Raw genomic sequence first — 19,517 nt, 5'->3', positions numbered from 1 at the left:
ACGAATGGATAAAGAAGATGTGGTACATATATACAATGGAATACTACTCAGCTGCAAAACAGAACAAAATCATTCCATTTGCAATAACATGGATGGACCTTGAGAGAATTATGTTAAGTGAAATAAGCCAGCAAGAGAAAGATAATCTGTGTATGACTCCACTCATATGAGGAATTTAAAACTATGGACCAAGAACAGTTTAGTGGATACCAGGGGAAAGGTGGGGTGGGGGGTGGGCACAAAGGGTGAAGTGGTGCACCTACAACATGACTGACAAACATTAATGTACAATTGAAATTTCACAAGATTGTAACCTATCAATAACTCAATAAAAAATAATAATAATAAAAAAGAATCTAAAAAAAACAAAACAAAACAAAAATAACCCTGAGTAGGCAAATTCACAAATATTAAAGCCATGCAGTTATGGGGATCAACTGTATTTACTATATGTCTTCCTGACTTAATTCGGATAACAAAACAGCAAACTCAATTACAGATTTTTAAAAATTACCAAAGTTTGTTTATTAAAGCAAAAAATAATGAGATACGTTAAATTAGAAAGGCAGGTTAATAAAGCTTGAAAGGGATATTTATTCTGTAGAGCTAACCTTTTATAAGATCAGATAAGTTATTCTGTTCCACATTTTTCTTTGCATAGTTGAAACACATATCATCTACTTCTGTTGCAAGGAAATACCAGCCATTTAAGGTTGTTCCAAGTAAAGGATAGATGCAGGATGCCCCGGTACCTAGCAAAAAGAAAATTCAAAACACACTGAGCACACCTGAGGGAGAGATGAAACTAACAAGCAAAAACACCGTGCTTCTCTTTTTAGAATTCTTTTTTTTTTTCTGCTTTTCATCCCCAAATCCCCCCAGTACATAGTTGCATATTTTAGTTGTGGGTCCTTCTAGTTGTGGCATGTGGAATGCCACCGCAGCATGGCTGGATGAGCAGCGCCATGTCCGCGCCCAGGATCCAAACTGGAGAAACCCTGGGCCGCTGAAGCAGAGCGCAGGAACTTAACCACTCAGCCACAGGGCCAGCCCCTCTTCTTAGAATTCTTATAGCCTTAACAACAAGCGGGTACCTGATTATATACACGCTCTGGCTACTGGGTTCTCTAATCATTTCACATATGTTAGTCTTACCTCACAATGGGATTCAAATTTCCTAGAAGACAGAAACCTTGCTGTCCTCTTCTTTTGTATATTGTATGCAAAATTAAGTGTGTACAATTAGCTGATGATCAAGGAATATATGACTAATCAACTGAAAATGATCAAAACTCAACTTAATCTACTTCATAAAGTCTTCATTTTAAATCTCAGACAAAACGTGATTTTCTTAAAATAAATCCATGCTCTCTGTTAAAATACTACAGTAATATCTTAAAATAAATCAACGTACATCCCAGTCTCCAAAAGCAGAAAAAAATACATAGGGTATAAAATTTCTATGATCTTAAACAGCCCAATTCCTCCTATATCTGTAAACTGTTACTTGAAGGAAACGAGAAGAAAAAAAACTAAAGAGAAAATTCATTTCTTAGACGTGGAGACATGGAAAGACATTTAATCCAGATACAAAACATCAGTCATTGGCTTACCCTACCATAGTTTCAAGGAAGACATCCAGAAGGAAACGTTTCAGGCAAAAATCACCCTGACAACCAGGGTTTGATCCTAAACATGTACCTTGAATAATCTCGATCCATGGACTGGACAACACACTAACCACAAATATTGCTTTCACATCTACTGACCAATCCTGGCCAATAAGCTTTTAAAGAGGATATTCAAGAGAAGAAAAGCCAATGTTTCTCCCAAAGGTCTACCCTTGGGAGAACGTACAGTCAGCCCGTACCAGCCACTCTAGGCCTGCTTCCTCCTGACCACATCTTGGTGCCAATCCAGCCTTCTATGGATTTGGCAGGAAGAGGTGGAGGCTAGAGATATTCCTAACCCAGAGGAAATCCAGGCTTATCTTATTGCTTCTTCATTAAGTATTCTGAACAAGATAGTAAAATACACGACAACAACTGATGGCCAGAACATTTAAGCTCTTTGACGGTCACAATGATTGCTACACTTCCTATCATGTTTATCTAATAGCATCCTGGCCCTGATGCCACTGGGCAAATACCTCCTTGGGGATGTGTGAGGTGGTGAGGGAAGGGTTGGTAAAGGGTACTCAAGCTCCTCCCAGAGGCCACAATTATTTAGACCCTGCTAGCCATTCTTGTAAGCCAGAGTCACTCAGAATAAGGATACTTAAGTAGCACTTTCAGCAATGTAGGAAAAAAATCCAGACCAGATTCCAGGACCTTGGTTCTCACACAACTGCCTCTCTCTTCATACTTCAATTTCATTTAAAAGGAAAAAGAGAAAAAGTACACTTTCTTTCAGTTACCCAATGATCAGGTACCTCCAGGGTAATAAACAGGTAAAAAGAAAGACCTGCCTTCAGCCAAAAAAATCTAGTTTATCAATTCTTACAATCCAAAGTCTTGTATTCTAACATCCTAATCCCCTCAAAAAGCTGAATGACATTTTTAAATGGGTAATAATCTTGTAATGATAAACAAAAATGGAAAGTGCATAATCATAGAATTAGAGCAAACTGATGGAGTCTGGGGGGAGAATTTATATAAAACCCTAATTAGAATCAATGTGATTTCAGCAAGAGTGCCCCTTGTGAAGAGCTAAAATCCATTAACCTCCTATATCCCCAAGTGTTATTTTAGAAGGTTTGGGGCATAATTAAAATAAATTAGCACCAAACAAGCTCTCAAGCTTTCTAAGCTTTCTATAACCAATCAGCCAATCTTCTGCCATGAACATAAAAGGGCAGAAGCTTTTGTTAAATCCCATTATTTTTACACAGTGCTTAGCTCATAGGGGGTGTTCAGAAATTTGAATGTTGAAAGAATGATGTATTTATCCATCAACATTCAATAAATTATTTATTGGACACCTACTATGTACCAGAAATTTTGCTAGGCCTTGGGATATTATAGTAAGCAAAAAAGTAACAGGCTCTGAACTTTACAATCTAGTGGGTGTTTACCACAGAGGCTTTTAAAAGGAACCCATTACAGTGGCCAAGATGTGATCAGAAATAGATTTACACACACTTTCTGTAGAATGGAAGAGAGAGGCAACAGAGTGGATGAGAAGAGCGCAGTTGAGAAGGTATTCTGTAGACCAGGAGAGATGATGGAGACTTGGTCCAGGGTGGAGGCAGTGGAGAGAAGCAGACGATTTAAGAAATATTTGAGAGAGAAAAACCAACAGGAAATGGTGACAGACATTCTCAATGAGAATGGGGAGAAGTAAATATCAAGGATGACAGGGTGGACTGTGGTGGATTCGCTGAAGTAAGAAACAAAGGAAGAGGACCAAGATTAGGAAAAAAGAATATGAGCCTGATCCGGGACGTAGGAAAGTCTGAGGAGTTTTTCAGATATCTAAGTTTCTGAAATACATGGGACTAGAGTTCAAGAAAACAAATCTAAGTTGGAGGAATATACAGATTTGTAGGTTATTTGCATGGAGGTGGAAAATAAAGTCACAGATGTGGATGAAATTGCCCAGAGGTAGGCTGCTGCATAAGAAAAGGGCTAAAGACTGAGCTCAACATTTAATGGCCAGATACAGGAAAGTAAGCCCGAAAAGGGGAGAAGGGTGATTAGAAATGAAAGAGGAAAACCAGAGGAGTCTGGTGTCATGCAAGTCAATGGAGGAGAGTGCATAGAGGATAAAGGAGGGGTCAATAAATGCTGCAGAAAAGGTAGTGTATGATCAGGACTGAAATGCACACAAACATCAAAGTTAAACATTTACTACTACCTAGAAATTGTGTTTCCTATTAACTATACTATATTTAGAAGTAAAGTCATAGAGTTTTGAATTCCAGTTTTCCCATAAAGGACTAGTAAAGGCCAAAGGATTAAAAAATTTTTAATCCTAGTAAATGAAAACACTGGCTATGATAAACATAAATTTATAATTGCAAAACATAGCCTGGCTTCATTTCCTTCTGTATCTCCACTTACTCTTTCAAAGGAACCAAACTGGAACAGTTTTCTCCATTGTAAAAGTCTACAATTAAAATCTTACCCTACCCTCTACAAATAATCACTCAAGAGATTCCCAAAAGTATTCAGGCCCACATGATCTTTTATTAAATAGCCATCACCACAAAATCCCAATATGGGGACTACTGTACTAATACCAAACAATTCAGAGTAAATATAATGCCCAACAGACACAGACATCAACATGGTAATCTGGAAAGCTAAGAAAACAAGAGCCTCACTTCCCTTCTGCACCTCTCTTACCCTGTTTGGTGCTGACAATCCCTTCACAAGAGAAATTGAGAAAAAGACAAGCCCAGGTGTAGCAAATAAGAACAGTAATATCCACAGCCAGCTTCTTTCACCCAAGAAACACCCAGAAGAGAAGTTCACAGAGAATTTGACCTTGCAAAATTTATGAAACTTATGTTTAGCCAAAAAAGAATTTTAAACCATATACCTATGTCAATTCCTCTTCGGAGAGTACTTTTGTCAGAATCCTGATGACCGATCAGATCTTCCACCCAATGAATATAGTTGAGTCTCAAGGGAACTGTGGGAATTAGTCGCTCCAATGGAATATCAATAGACAGTCCAAAATCTTCCCTTAGGAGAGTACAGGTCAGAGCTCTGACTGCTTCAGGATCTTTAAAATTAAGACTGAGGGGTGGAGAAAAAGAAGTAAAACTGATTAGTAAGATTCACTAAGCTGTAAAAACTCTATGGCAGCCAGGCAATACCAAACTCCCATTTGAATTTCCTAGGAGATCACAATAAATAGCTCTATAGAGCATTCAGCACAGTGGCATACACACCTGGGTGTTTAACACAGTCACAGTAAATGAAAAGCAGTATAAATTCCACCGAAAACACTGTATTTTTCACACATGGAGTATAGAAGAGCAGCGTGCCTCCCTTCCAATTCCTGCCTGATCCTCTCTTTACTTCGTTATGTGAGGCTGGACAAGTTATTTAACCTCTACGAGACTGTTTCCTCAGCTGTAGAATGGAGATAATGGTACCTATGTTATAGTGCTGCTGTGAGATGATCTGTGAAGCGTACTTAGCATAACGTCTAGTACAAAGTAACTATTTTATAAATGCTGGCTATTCTTCTATTATCATTAACATCATTCGACATTAGCATTCTTTGAAAATCATACTTAAATGTGGAAAGAAAGCAGTAAAAAATGTTTAATAATGAAAATATAAGATACTTAAATATAACAAAGACTATAGATACCAAATTTAAAACGTAACTATTTTTAGCAGCTTTACTGAGGTACAATTTACATACTATAAAAGTCAACTGTAAGTAAACAATTCAATAATTTTTAGTACATTTGCAGCAGTGCAATCATCACGACAATCCAATTTTAGAACACGTCCATCACCCCAAAAAGAAACCTCATGTCCATTTGCAAGTCATTCCTCGTCCACCCTCAGCTCTAGACAACCACCAATGCACTTTCTGTCTCGACAGATTTAACTTTTACAGATGTTTCATATAAATGAAATCATATAATATGTGTTCTTTGTATCTGGATTCTTTCACTCAGCACAATGTTTGTGAGGTTCATCCACTGAGTAGCACATATCAGTACTTCATTCCTTATTATGGCCAAATAATATTCTATTGGGTAGATAATCAAATTGTAGTTTATTTGTCATATCGATAACCACATCTGTGGTTTATCTATGCACCACTTGATGGACAGTTGAACTGTTTCTACTTTTTGGCTATCACGAACAATGCTACTATAAATATTCTACATACAAGTCTTTGTAAGGATATGTTTTCATTTCTCTTGGGTAGATACTTAGGAATGGATCCTATGATATATCTGTTTAACTTGTTAAGAAACTTGTGCCAGTAGAACTATTCTAATCTTAAAATGCTGCTAAGCTGAAAATCTTAAAAAGAAAACCAATGGATGTTATTTATAACAGGGTAATGAAAAGACAGAGCAGAAAGCCAGTAGATGGGACTGAACTATGAAAGGTAAGAAGAGCTTTGAAACTGTCTGCTGGGGCCAGCCCAGTGGCGCAGCGGTTAAGTTTGCACATTCCGCTTCTCGGCGGCCCGGGGTTCGCCCATTCGGATCCCGGGTGCAGACATGGCACTGCTTGGCACGCCATGCTGTGGTAGGCATCCCATGTATAAAGTAGAGGAAGATGGGCACGACATTAGCTCAGGGCCAGGCTTCCTCAGCAAAAAGAGGAAGACTGGCAGTAGTTAGCTCAGGGCTAATCTTCCTCAAAAAAAACACAAAAAACAAAAAAACAAATAACAAAAAAACTGCTCAGAATTCTGGCCTGAAGCTGTATGGTCAGACAGCTGGCCATCCTCAAACAACTCCTGATCTGTCCCATCTTCTTTTCTGTTTCTTTCTTGGTAATCAAATGATCAATCATTCTGAAAACCTCAATGCCCAGATGCTTGAGTGCCAGGATGGAAGGAAGAGTGCTCTATCTGGCTACCATGGAAACTTTAGGAAGGTACCATGGACCCAAGCTCCTCCATCACCCACAGCAAAAGTGTTCTACCATGGGAGTTCAGAAACCTGGACTCTAACCTTGGTTCTGCAATCAACTAGCCATGAACTTAAAGTCACTTCAGTTCTTAGGTCTCAGTTTCTCCATCTGTAAAATTAAGAGATTGGACATAATGATCTAAGGGTCCTTCCAAGTAAAATTTCATGGCTCTATGAAGAATACTACAAAGCAGCACAATGATAGAAACTGAAATATTTGTAGAGCAAATTACGGAGACATGGAACAATCAAAAGAGTTCCTGAAGACAGAATAACCAAACAACAGTAAACATTTCCATTATCCTCCAGCCTGACCCCACAACAAACTCTTTATTCTTCTGCTGCATGATATTAAGCATACAGTAACAGTACTGAACACATATTAAGGAATACACAACCAGTGGTTATTAGATGACATGACCTACTCTTTCAAAAAATTCTTTAGAAAAACACAACTTTCAAAGTAAAAGAACTTGTGAAAAGAGTGATGATGGGCAGGATTAGATTTCAGGAATATAGACTTGTTTGTTATCTATACAGAAATTGCACTCTCTACTTGAATATAATGTTTTTTTGATGACCTTTAAGAATGCTTCAGGGGCCGGCTCCGTGGCCAAGAGGTTAAGTTTGTGTACTCCACTTCGGTGGCCCAGGGTTTCGCTGGTTTGGATCCTGGGCACGGACATGGCACCACTGATCAGGCCATGCTGAGGCGGCGTCCCACATAGCACAACCCGAGGCACTCACAACTAGAATCTACAACTATGTACTGGGGGACTTTGGGAAGAAGAAGAGAAAAAAGAAGATTGGCAACAGTTGTTAGCGCAGGTGCCAATCTTAAAAAAAAAAAAAAACAATGCTTAGGGTACAATTTATAGGGAAAAAATGGAAGAGATTAAGAATGAATGTTTAATATAATCTACAGCAAACAGAAAGAGGATGGCTATAGCGTAATCTCAAGAGATACAAGAGCCTAAAAACTATGACACTCCCCAAAGCAATGAGCATACCTAATGTTCCAGATCTTGGTTTCCAAATTATCACTCCCCACCAAAAGGAACCAGAGTTCCTTGGATAAATGGTGGTTCCAGGTCTGGAGTAGGGGAAGTACAAGATGAGTCTGGAACATTTTAGAAAATAAGTCATGCTCAAAGAAAGATGATGACAAATCAAAAGGACACGGGCCAGCTTGAAGGGGCTCCCACTCACCAAATCTGGGAAACCTGAATGAAGAATGCCAGCAAGGAATTATAGCCCAAGACAAAAATACATGAGTCCATACTTATATAAATAAATAAATGAGGGAGAAGGGACAGCTCTTTCTTAAAGAAGAATGACAATTCAATGTAGAATAAAGAAGTCAGGGGCTGGCCCGGTGGCGCAGTGGTTAAGTGCGCACGTTCTGCTTCAGCGGCCCGGGGTTCGCCAGTTCGGATCCCGGGTGGGGACATGGCACCACATGGCAAGTCATACTGTGGTAGGCGTTCCTCATATAAAGTAGAGGAAGATGGGCATGGATGTCAGCTCAGGGCCAGTCTCCCTCAGAAAAAAGAGGAAGATTGGCAGATGTCAGCTCAGGGCTAATCTTCCTCAGGAAAAAGAAAAAAAAGAAGTTAGCAAATTACACTTGGAAATCACCATACTAATCACTGTTTCAATTAAGAATCATTAATGGATGCTAAAAATAGTAGGCAAAAGTTTGAGGAAAAACAATATTTTCATAGTCTCTAAGTATTTCCCCACAAATTATCAACTACCAAGGAGAAAATAATAACACTGCAACGAAGAAATCTTTTTTTATTTTTGGCACCTGAGGTAACAACTGTTGCCATCTTCTTCCTTTTTTTTTTCCCCTGCGTTTTCTCCCCCCCCCCCCCAGTACATAGTTGTATATTTTTAGTTGTGGGTTCTTCTAGCTGTGGCATGTGGGACGCCTCCTCAACGTAGCCTGATGAGCAGTGCCACGTCCGCACCCAGGATCTGAACCGGTGAAACCCTGGGCCACCAAAGGCGGAGCGCACCAACCTTAACCACTCGGCCACGGGGCCAGGCCCTACAATAAAGAAATCTGATGGATATCACCTTAACTAAGTGATTAAAGTTAACATCTCTAATCACGGGACAAACTTTATATACTTCTGTGACACACTGAGAAGGACAAAAGAGGGCAAAGAAAATAAGACTTAAAAAAGCATGCAAAATGAAAAGGAATTCAGAAATGAGATAGTGGTAGTGCATAATCTTGTCAATATATTAGAAACTACTGAATTATACAATTTAAAAGGGTGAATTTTATAGTATGTGAACTATATCTCAATAAACCAGTGAGGGGCTGGCCCGGTGGCGCAGCAGTTAAGTGTGCACGTTCCGCTTTGGCGGCCTGGGGTCCGCGGGTTCAGATCCCGGGTGTGGACATGGCACCGCTCATCAAGCCATGCAGTGGCAGATGTCCCACATATAAAGTAGAGGAAGATGGACACAGATGGTAGCTCAGGGCTGATCTTTCTCAAACAAAATAAATAAATAAAAAATAAACCAGTGAAATGGAAATGAACAAGAGGTGAGAAAAAATAAGAAACACCAGAAAGGCAGATAATGGAGACTCCTTCACACACATAATTGGTGTTCCTGAGTAAGAGAACCAAAGGAGTAGAACAAAGAAATATTCAAAGAAATGATTCAAGGGGCCAGGCCCGAGCCGAGTGGTTAAGTTCACACACTCCGCTTTGGTGGCCCAGGGTTTTGCCAGTTCAGGTCCTGGGCATGGACCTAGCACTGCTCATCAAGCCATGGTGAGGTGGCGTCCCACCCAGCAGAACTAGAAGGACCTACAACCAGAATATACAACTATGTACTGGGGGGCTTTGGGGAGATGAAGAAAAAAAAAGAAATGATTCAAGATCATTTTCCAAAAGCAGAAGATTCACTTTGTCCCTAGGAAAACCAATACAGGGGCTGGCCTGGTATCATAATGGTTAAGTTCACATGATCCACTTCGGGGGCCCAGGCTGAAGGGTCAGATCCTGGGCATGGACATACACACTGCTCATCAAGCCATGCCGTGGCGATGTCCCACATACAAAAAATGGAGGAGGACTGGCACAGATGTTAGCTCAGCGACAATCTTCCTCAAGCAAAATGAGGAAGATTGGCAACAGATGTTAGCTCAGTGAACGTCTTCCTCACAAAAAAAAAAAAAAAACAAAAACCAATACAGACTAAGCAACACCAGGACATATTCTAGAAAGTTACTAGACTTTAAGAATTAAGAGGAAAAACCTTTACACATCTAGGCAAAAAAGTTAAATCACTCACTGGGGGAGGAGGGGCAGCAGGGTAAAGGAGGCTGGCTTCAGACTTCCACAGAGCACTATATAATAGCAGAAGACAAAAACACGGCCTACAAAGCCGTAGGGGAAAAAAGAACGCTACTCAACAAGTTTATACTCAGCCAAATTGTACTTCAAATATAATGACAATAGATAAACATTTCTGAGCTTACAAGAACTCAAAGAACATAGTTCCCATGATCTCTTTGTGAAAAAATTCCTAATGGATGAAGTTCAACCAATCAAGAGACAAATGAAGAAACTATGGCAAAAGGACTAGCAGTGGGCACTGAGGTTATTTTAACCAGAGACCTGAGATTAAAACACCTGTGAATTGTGGCTACATAACAGAATGTATCTGTAAACCATGATTATCTACATGTAATTAAAATTCAGTAGGGGGAACAGGAAAGGAAGAAGTAGGTAAGTACATTATTTCCTCATCTTTTATACATGGCATCAAAAGATTTCACCTAAGGGGGCCAGCCCAGTGGCATAGTGGCTAAGTCTGCATGCCCCGCTTCAGCAGCCTCAGGTCCACAGGTTCAGATCCTGGGCACGGAGCTATACACCACTCAGAAAGTCGTGCTGTGGCAGGTCTCCCATATACAAAATAGAGTAAGATTGGCAGAGATGTTAGCTCAGGGACAATCTTCCTCAAAGCAAAAAAGAGGAGGATTGGCAACAGATGTTAGCTCAGGGCCAATCTTCCTCACCAAAAAAAAAAAAAGAAAGAAAGAAAGAAAGAAAGAAAGATTTCATCCAAGGCTGATAAATTAAGTAGCAGAGACATAAGCATACATTTAAGAATATAAACACTGGAAAAATTAAAAGAAGTAACATAATCAAATAAAATCAGTTGGGAAAGGAAGGGGAGGTGAAAACCAGATCATAGTGTAAAGAAGAAAAAAAGAAGCAATCAAAACAAAGTACAACATAAAACAAATGTGAAATAAATAAATGTAAAGAGTAAAATAAAATAGTAAACTCGGGGGAAGGGAAGAGGGCAGAAGGGGTGAATAGGCTCGTGTACGTGATGATGGAATGTAATCAGTCCTTGGGTGGCGAACATGATGTAATCTACACAGAATCTGAAATATATTACGATGTACACCTGGAAGTTATACAATGTTATCATCCAATGTTACTGCAATAAAAATAAAAATAAAAAATACTAAACTCATGTTATAAGACTCAGATTACATCATAAAGCCAAAACCAATTACAAAAACTATGTTATAAACAAAAACTATGCCTAAAACAAAGTGAGCCAAAGATTGACAATGAAAGCTTAAGTAAAACTATACCAGTCAACTGCAAGTAAAAAACAAAACAACAGTCGTGATCTTACAATAGATAACCCTAAATTTTGAGGGGGAAAAGCATTTAACAAGATGAAAAAGCAAAACGCTGGAGTGAAGTCAAGAAGATACGAACTTCAAAAGTGACTGACTTTACATTGGTGATCTTTTAAAGCTAAAACCAGTTTCTATAAAACAGTGGAAGTGGAAGTTTATTGTATAAATATACACTAACAATAAAAAGTCTCATTAAAATATATTAAGCCTTTTTAAAAGGGTATTAAGTCTATTCCTAGACATCAGAAGTAGATATATATTAATTCTGTCATTTGTGGGAGACGATAAAAGAGAGTTAATCCATGGGCAAGCAACCATGAACACATTTCTGCTTCACTCAATCGCACAGCAATTGCCTCAATTTTCACATTAAAAAAAAAAAGGACTCATACTACCCTTGTATTTCTTCCTCAGTTAAAAGCAGTACAAACTCAGCTTTAACAAGATTAAATGATGTAGCAATAAAAAGGTATTAAATCTACAAAAACTTTATTTTTAATTCTAATAAGAACACTGTATTTTACTCCTGTGAAATCAGTCAAGTGTATGCAAAAGACGGGCCAACTCCATTTCCTTCAATGACAGAGCAATGAGAGACCATTTTACACAAGGAAAGAAGCTCTCACTGAGCACCACACTAAGGCATTCAAATAAATTCACATGCTTTATTCTCTAACAGTAGCCCAATCTATTTCTAAACTTCATTGCTAAATATGCAAAAGGAAAACATCCCAATACAATATCTATGCTTAGTCTTAAAATCTGAAATGAAAAATTTCAGAATTTTTCTATCAAAGAAACTTAATAACCGAGACACCTTATAAAATAAACTCAATGAACAGTATTACCTAAGAACAGTACATACTGACATAAAACTGTCCTACAACTTCTGAATGTTATTTTGCACTGGCATTTTAAAGAAAACTGTGAAAATCAGGGATTATAAACTCAGATATTTACAAGGTGCTACTCAAAATGGCAGTCCCTAATAAGATATACAGCTTGTGCTAGAATGTAAATCAATACACTGAAGAAAGTCATGCAGCCAAGGAAATGTCTGCTGAACTAAACGTGTGGTGCAAGGTCTGTGGACAGTGACAAACAGTTTGTGGCCAAGCAGCCAGTTCAATAACCACATTTTTAGTAACACTATGCCAGATGACATAAATGACGATTTCAAAGGGTATGGCCACCATTTAGTTCTAGGTAATTCATGTCAAGTGGGTCTGCCAGCCCAGTTTTGCCAGATCTCTAAAATTTTCAAATGAAACCAGCAACCCATAATTTTATATGAAACTTCCCCAATTCTTAAAATCTATGTTGGCAATAAACACCCGCAAGCCTTATACAACTCACACACTAACAGGCTGCACTCTCTATTGTAAACTAATGGAAGTATAGAGAAAGCTGGGGTACTTGGCTACTCCACACTTTTAAAGAAGTATAAACATGTTTCACTGCCTTTGAGCACTACTTTGCTCAACTGAGTTATAGAGAATAGGTTAGAATTTTTAAGAAGTTATGACAGCTGGCATTCATTTCTCTATTCATTCAACAGATGTTTATTATGTATCAACTATGTGCCAGGCATTGTGCAAAAAGCTGGAGATACTGCAGTAAGCAAATACAGACATATTCTCTCCCTCCATCAAGCTGACAGTCTGATAGAAGGTAGGTATTAATCCAAGAATCACTCAAATACATGTAAAATTGTCACTGTGATAAATACTGTAAAAGATAGGTACAAGGTGCTATGAAACCTATGTAATAAGTGGAACTGCCTTAGGAGGGTCAGAGAAGGCTTCTCTGAGGAGGTAACTGAGCTAGGAACTGAGAGTATAATGAAAATTAACAAGGAAAGAACTGGGGGAAGAAAACATGGCATTCTAGGATCCTAGGTAAAGAGAACACCAGGTACAAAGACCTTGAGGCAGAAGAGAACTTATGGGGCATTCCAGGTACTGAGAGATGGCCACTGTGTCCAAAACACAGAGGGCAACATAAGCATGCATAGTTCAAGATGAGGCTGGAGAGGAAGACAGGGTCCAGATTAGGTAGGGACTTACAATTAGGGTAACCATCTAATTTTATCATCTAATCCAGAACTCTTTTGAATGTGAAAGTAAAAGGTATTAAAAATCACACCAGGATAATTATAATCTATGTTAAGCATTTAGGTCTGGTATGGAACAAAGTGGAAGCAGAGATGCCAATCAGAAAGCTGCTGCTGTATCTGAGTTAAGAGCCTGGATAAAGGCGGCAGTGGCAAAGGCAGGGGAAAGCAAAAGGAATTAAGAGATAATTAGGAGGGAGAATTTACAAGATTTGGTGATGGACTGAGATGCGAGCTGAGGGAGGCTGGGTTCACAGATGTGTCCTAAGATTCTGGCCTGTTTAAGAGGATAGACAGTGCCATTTACTGAAATTGGGAACTCTGGCAGAGAACCATTTTTGAGGAGAAATATCATAAATTTGAGCTGTATTGAGACATCCAAGTGGAGATACTGAGTAAGCAGTGATCTCTAGGTATATAGTGCAGAAAACTGGAGAAAAATGCATAAATGTGTAAGTGATTTGCAAACAAATGAGGCCCTGGCATAGATGAGAGTGCTTAAGGAAAAAATACAAAGTGAGAAGAAAAGAGCCTTGAAGAATCCTTTAATAGTTGTATATATAATCATTACAGAGGAAGCTACAAAGGAGACAGGAAGGGTGGAAGAAGGAAAACCAGAAGAGCGTGGCGCGGTGCCAAGGAAGCCAAGAGAAGAGGGTGTCCACGAAGGAGAACAGTGTCAGCAGAGTAAGCTGCTTCTCAGAAGTCAACTGAGAAACAAGATTGGATTTAGTGACATGAGATCACTGGAGACCTCTTCAAGAGCTGCTCTGGTAGTGGCAGAATTAGAAACCACCTGGAATGAGCTAAAGATTAAGTACGGTGTGAAAAAACAGAGACAGTAAAATTAGACAATTCTTCAAGAAGTTGTGCTGTGCAAGGGAGAAGAGAGATGGGGCAGTAGAAGCTGTAGGGTTGATGCAGAGGTTTTATTAATAATTTTTTAATAGAAGACAAACATGTTTAAAAGTCAATGGAAAGTCATAAAGGTCACATATCATGATTCCATTTATATGAAATGTCCCAAACATGCAAATCTGTAGAGTCAGAAAGCAGATTAGTGGTTGCCAGGGGTTGAGGAGACAAAGAAGTGGGAGTGGTTGCTAACGGGTACAGGGTTCTTGTGGGGTAACGAAAATGTTCTGGAATTAGTGGTGATGCTTGCACAACCTTGTGAACATTGTACACTTTAAAATGGTGATTTTATAGTATATAAATTATATCTCAATTTTTTAAAAAGTAAGAACAGAAGAAATTAGTTGACAAAGAGAGAGATTAAATACTTAAGAAAATGAATACCAGAACTGCGTAAAGTTCCTGAGATGGGGAGAGGGTATGGGATCCAAACTATAGATGGAATACTTAATTGAATTAGAATATAATAATAGTAAAAGCAATAATAATAATTGGTTGTTGAACAGAATCAAAAACCAAACCCATGGTCTTTTGTTGTGTTTTCCGCTAACTCATACCTATCCATGACAGAGTTCAAGAATTTTTAATAAGCAATTAGGTAGTAATATCATATAAAACAAAGATCCTGGAACAGTGGAAATGACCATTATTGATAACCCTAAGTTAACCAAAGAACCTAAAATCCTACTTGCAAAATAGTAAGAAACTACCTTGATCAATCAAGTTGATCTTTTTTTTTTTTAAGATTTTATTTTTCCTTTTTCTCCCCAAAGCCCCCCGGTACATAATTGTGTATTTTTAGTTGTGGGTCCTTCTAGTTGTGACATGTGGGATGCTGCCTCAGCATGGCCTGATGAACGGTGCCATGTCTGCGCCCAGGATCTGAACCGGCGAAACCCTGGGCCACCAAGTGGAGCACACAAACCCAACCACTCAGCCATGGGGCTGGCCCCAAGGTGATCTCTTAAATGCAGATCCCTATGCTAGCTAAAGAGCAAATGACAGGAAAGAAAAACTTAGTCATCCAAATACCTCTTTACCCTTTCTAAGTACAGTTAAGAGTACTGCAATTTTCTAGCAAAGCCGAGTGACTTACCCTAAATTCAGTCCAATAGTAAGAGAAACAGTTAAAATTTTGCATTACAGAAAATTTAGGAACAACCTAAAAGTAATCAACAGGAAGTTGGCTGAATAAGCTGTAATACATCCACATAAGAGAATACTCTGCAGTCATTAAAAGGAGTAAGACTGGGCTGATCCACACAGTCTTGTAGAAAGAGGCTCCTTGACATATTAAACCAAAAAAAAGAACACCACAAGTTTGGGGCTGGCCGCGTGGCCGACTGGCTAAGTTCACGCGCTCTGCTTCAGCAGTCCAGGGATTCACCGGTTCAGATCCTGGGAGTGGACAGAGCACTGCTGCTCATCAAGCCATGCCGAGGCAGCGTCCCACATGCCACAACTAGAAGGACCCACAAGTAAAATATACAACTATGTACTGGGGGGCTTTGAGCAAAAGAAGGAAAAATAAAATCTTTAAAAACAACAAGTTTGAGTAAAAGTACATGCATACATTATAATCACATTCCTGTAAAAACAAAACAAAAAACACTCCTGTACATGTATATCCACAGAAAACAGTCTGGAAGGGTAAGAACCACCTCTGGATGTGGAAATGGTGGGTAGATGAGTAGGGGTGGAACTTCCATTCTCATATTTTTGTATTATTTGAATATATTTTACATAATATCACCTTCATAACTAAGTGTTTTACAACTCTATGGAAATGCTTATAATATAATGTCAAGTGGGGGTAAGAAAAAAAGTATGCCTATATAGTAAAAAAAAAATTGCTATATAAGCATAAGGACAAGGGCTTAGAAAGGAATACAAAGTAATTTGATCTTTGGGGTAGAAGAACAGTGACTTTTTTTCTTTTATGTATGCAACATTACTACTATAAATGTAGTTACGAAGGCTATGTTTCTGTAATTTTCTCATTAAGGTCTCCATAATGTGCTCTAAAATAATAAAACATTGTTTGTTTTGATGTAATTTGGATCAGTCATCGTTGAAGGGAGATTAAACAGTTGTTAATTAGTCTATTACAGGAATTTAACCTATAATTTAACTGTGACAAAGTTACGTAATTTTTACTAATATCTCATTGAATAATAAAAAACAATTCCTGGGACCAGCCCCGTGGCCAAGTGGTTAAGTTCACGCGCTCTGCTTTGGTGGCCCAGGGATTCTCCAGTTTGGATCCTGGGTGTGGACATGGCACCGTTCATCAAGCCATGCTGAGGCGGCGTCCCACATGCCACAACTAGAAGGACCCACAACTAAAAATATACAACTATGCACTGAGGGGCTTTGTGGAGAAAAAAGAAAAAAAAAATCTTCGAAAAAAAAATTTCCTTTTTCAAAAAAGGAAAACAGGTCTTCCAGAGTGCTTGTTTCCCATGAAAGGGGGCCAATTCTGCTGAAGACTAAACCAGGATATTTCCCACGGTCACAGCAATCACCAAAAGATAGTACTGCAGCTTAAGCACTAATTACATAGCTTCATGAAACATTTGGAGCAAGAGAAACAGCAATATAATTAATGTTTTCTTAGTGCCTTCAAACAGAGTTGTTGTTTATATAAACAATTCTTATTATCCAAAAAAAATATATGTACGTATTCACTTTGATGGACTAGAACATACAATTTATTAATAAGGAACCACATCCTAATCACCAAAAAGTACAAGACATCAAGCAGAGGCTAGTCTAATTGAAGATATAACCTGAAAAATCAGTGAAGAGCTGATTTTTAAACTTTGTTAACAAAATGAGCGTTTGTTTTCTTACTTCTAAGAAAATACAGACACTCATCTGAAGGTTGGAAATCCTTTTGTAGGGCAAAGTCTAGTAATCCGACTTCACTAGTTAAATATCTAGGTCACTTTAGCACCCTGGGACATTCAGAAATCCTGAACACTGGCAAGATCTTTTTTATTCTCATTTCTGAGATCACAGAGAGGCACAGGAACTAAAATTAGCGCTCACGTGGAAATCAGCAATTTATTCCATCAGTCTTTGTTTTTTGTTTAACACATCCAGCTTCACAAAATAGCCTATTGTCAACAAGCTCATGTCCAATTTCCCCAGAATGACTCCTCTGCTACTGATGAATACAGTATTACCATTATCGACAGAGTTTGGAAAGATACATTCTGTAACCCACGGTTAAAATAACCATTCTGACATCGTGGAGGCCAAACCTCATGTAACAACAAAGGATAAAGCTCATACTCCAACACTGGTTTCTATTCGTTAAATCTTCACTGAGGTGCTACAAATGGTAGCCACAAAGTAAGACACAATCCTTCAGTGCCGAGTTTTTGGTTCAAAAAAACAAATCAGTTAAGTGTCACACTCTATTCAAACTCAACTGACAGGGCTCAAGTAAATTGTGGGATGTTGCTATGGGGCTGGTTACTGTGAAAAACCACAAACTAAAAGCTAATTGCAATGGTCAGATATGATTATAACAAAGCTGTGATGGGTGCAGGGAAGAAAAACAGATCACACTGGCAATCTTTGCCACCTTATTAATAATACCAGGTTTAATAACAATAAGTTACCTATCATTTACAAAGTGTCTACAGTGTACCAGTCACTTTACATGCATTATTGCTAACTTTTATGACAACCATCCAAAGTATGTCCTTTTATCCCTCTTTTTTAGAAGAGGAAATTCAGTCTCAGTAAAGCTAAGAAAATTATCTAAAACCTGACAGCTGGTAAGAGGAACCCTCAACACTGGTCCTTAGGATGACTGACACAGAAATGCCCTCCTCTTTCCATACCATACCCTGCTTCCCTTAAGAGAACATTTAAGAGTTGAGCAAATAAATAACACTTTAATCCATCTCAGGTCTAAGGTTTTGTCTGATATTCCTTTTCCATCATTAGCTAAGTTTATATTTTGGCCATTCTTTTTCATAAATCTCATGGAATTAAATAAAAAGCCATTATAAAAATAAAGAACGTTCTATCAATGCAGACAATCAACAAGTCCTACCTGAGTAAGCAGGAAGGAGGATGATGTCTAGCAGCAGCTAGGTCATTTACATCTCCTCTCCCCTACATCTATCATAGAGCCCTTCTAAATATGCTGTCTTGCCAACTAAAAATGACTCACACTGCTTCCATCTTTAAAGAAATAAGAGGCTCTCCTCAAGCTTGCCTCACCCTCCTCTCATCTCTTCATACAAGTTGTTTTTCCCTGCAGAAAATTTTTAAGTTACTTTTGCCTATTACAAAAACAACCACTTTGAACATCACAGCTCTTGACTTTTAGTCCCATTCCATGCACAGCATATCAGCACAGATAATCTTGATTTCAGTTTGAAACAAAATTGTGTGTTATAATCTGCGACACTCATTCCATAGGCTTCATGGTATTCCATTGTATGGAACTGCATTCCAACAACCTACATACTGGATATTTAAATCATTTCCAATTTTCCTCATTATACACAGCCTTGGGATAAACATCCTCAAACACACATTATTTCACTTAAGTATGCTTTTTAGAACTTACTTTCTTTTTTTTTTTTAAAGATTTTATTTTTCCTTTTTCTCCCCAAAGCCCCCTGGTACATAGTTGTGTATTTTTAGTTGTAGGTCCTTCCAGTTGTGGCATGTGGGACGCTGCTTCAGCATGGCTTGATGAACAGTTCCACGTCCACGCCCAGGATCCGAAACGGCAAAACCCTGGGCAGGCCAAAGCAGAGAGCGCGAACTTAACCACTTGGCCACGGGCCAGCCCCCTAACCTTCTTTATTTTTTAATAAAGATTTTATTTTTCCTTCTTTTTCCCCAAAGTCCCCCAGTACATAGTTGTATATTTTAGTTGTGGGTCCTTCTAGTTGTGGCATGTGGGACGCTGCCTCAGCGTGGGTTGATGAGGGGTGCTATGTCTGCACCCAGGATCCGCACCCGAGAAACCCTGGGCCACCAGAAGCAGAGTACGGGAACTCAACCATACAGCCACCGCCCGGCTTTTTAGAAGTTTCAAGGCCGCATTTTATCACTATGCGCACTTGACTACACTTTTGCCATTGATGGATTATTGTATATTTTATCTTTGCTAATTTGGTCCTTTTTGTCTTTCTTCTTTTGTGAATTGCCTGTTT

General features: G+C 38.7%; 1 protein-coding gene across 2 annotated transcripts in view; it reads right to left on the bottom strand.

The window, feature by feature from the left end:
* METTL16 (methyltransferase 16, N6-methyladenosine) overlaps window positions 1-19,517 on the bottom strand; it is a 75,478-nt gene that overhangs the window by 43,707 nt on the left and 12,254 nt on the right. For both annotated transcript variants that reach the window (XM_046674949.1, XM_046674948.1), the window contains 2 exons: window positions 4,543-4,742; window positions 612-752 (listed from right to left, as the gene is read on the bottom strand). In XM_046674949.1, the coding sequence (XP_046530905.1) occupies window positions 612-752; window positions 4,543-4,742 (341 nt within the window). The remainder of the gene's footprint in view (window positions 1-611; window positions 753-4,542; window positions 4,743-19,517) is intronic.

The sequence above is a fragment of the Equus quagga genome, chromosome 11 (genome assembly GCF_021613505.1).
Source record: "Equus quagga isolate Etosha38 chromosome 11, UCLA_HA_Equagga_1.0, whole genome shotgun sequence".
Taxonomy (NCBI): Eukaryota; Metazoa; Chordata; class Mammalia; order Perissodactyla; family Equidae; genus Equus; species Equus quagga.
The sequence above is the reverse complement of the archived record's forward strand: the minus strand, read 5'-3'. Positions and strand labels throughout refer to the sequence as shown.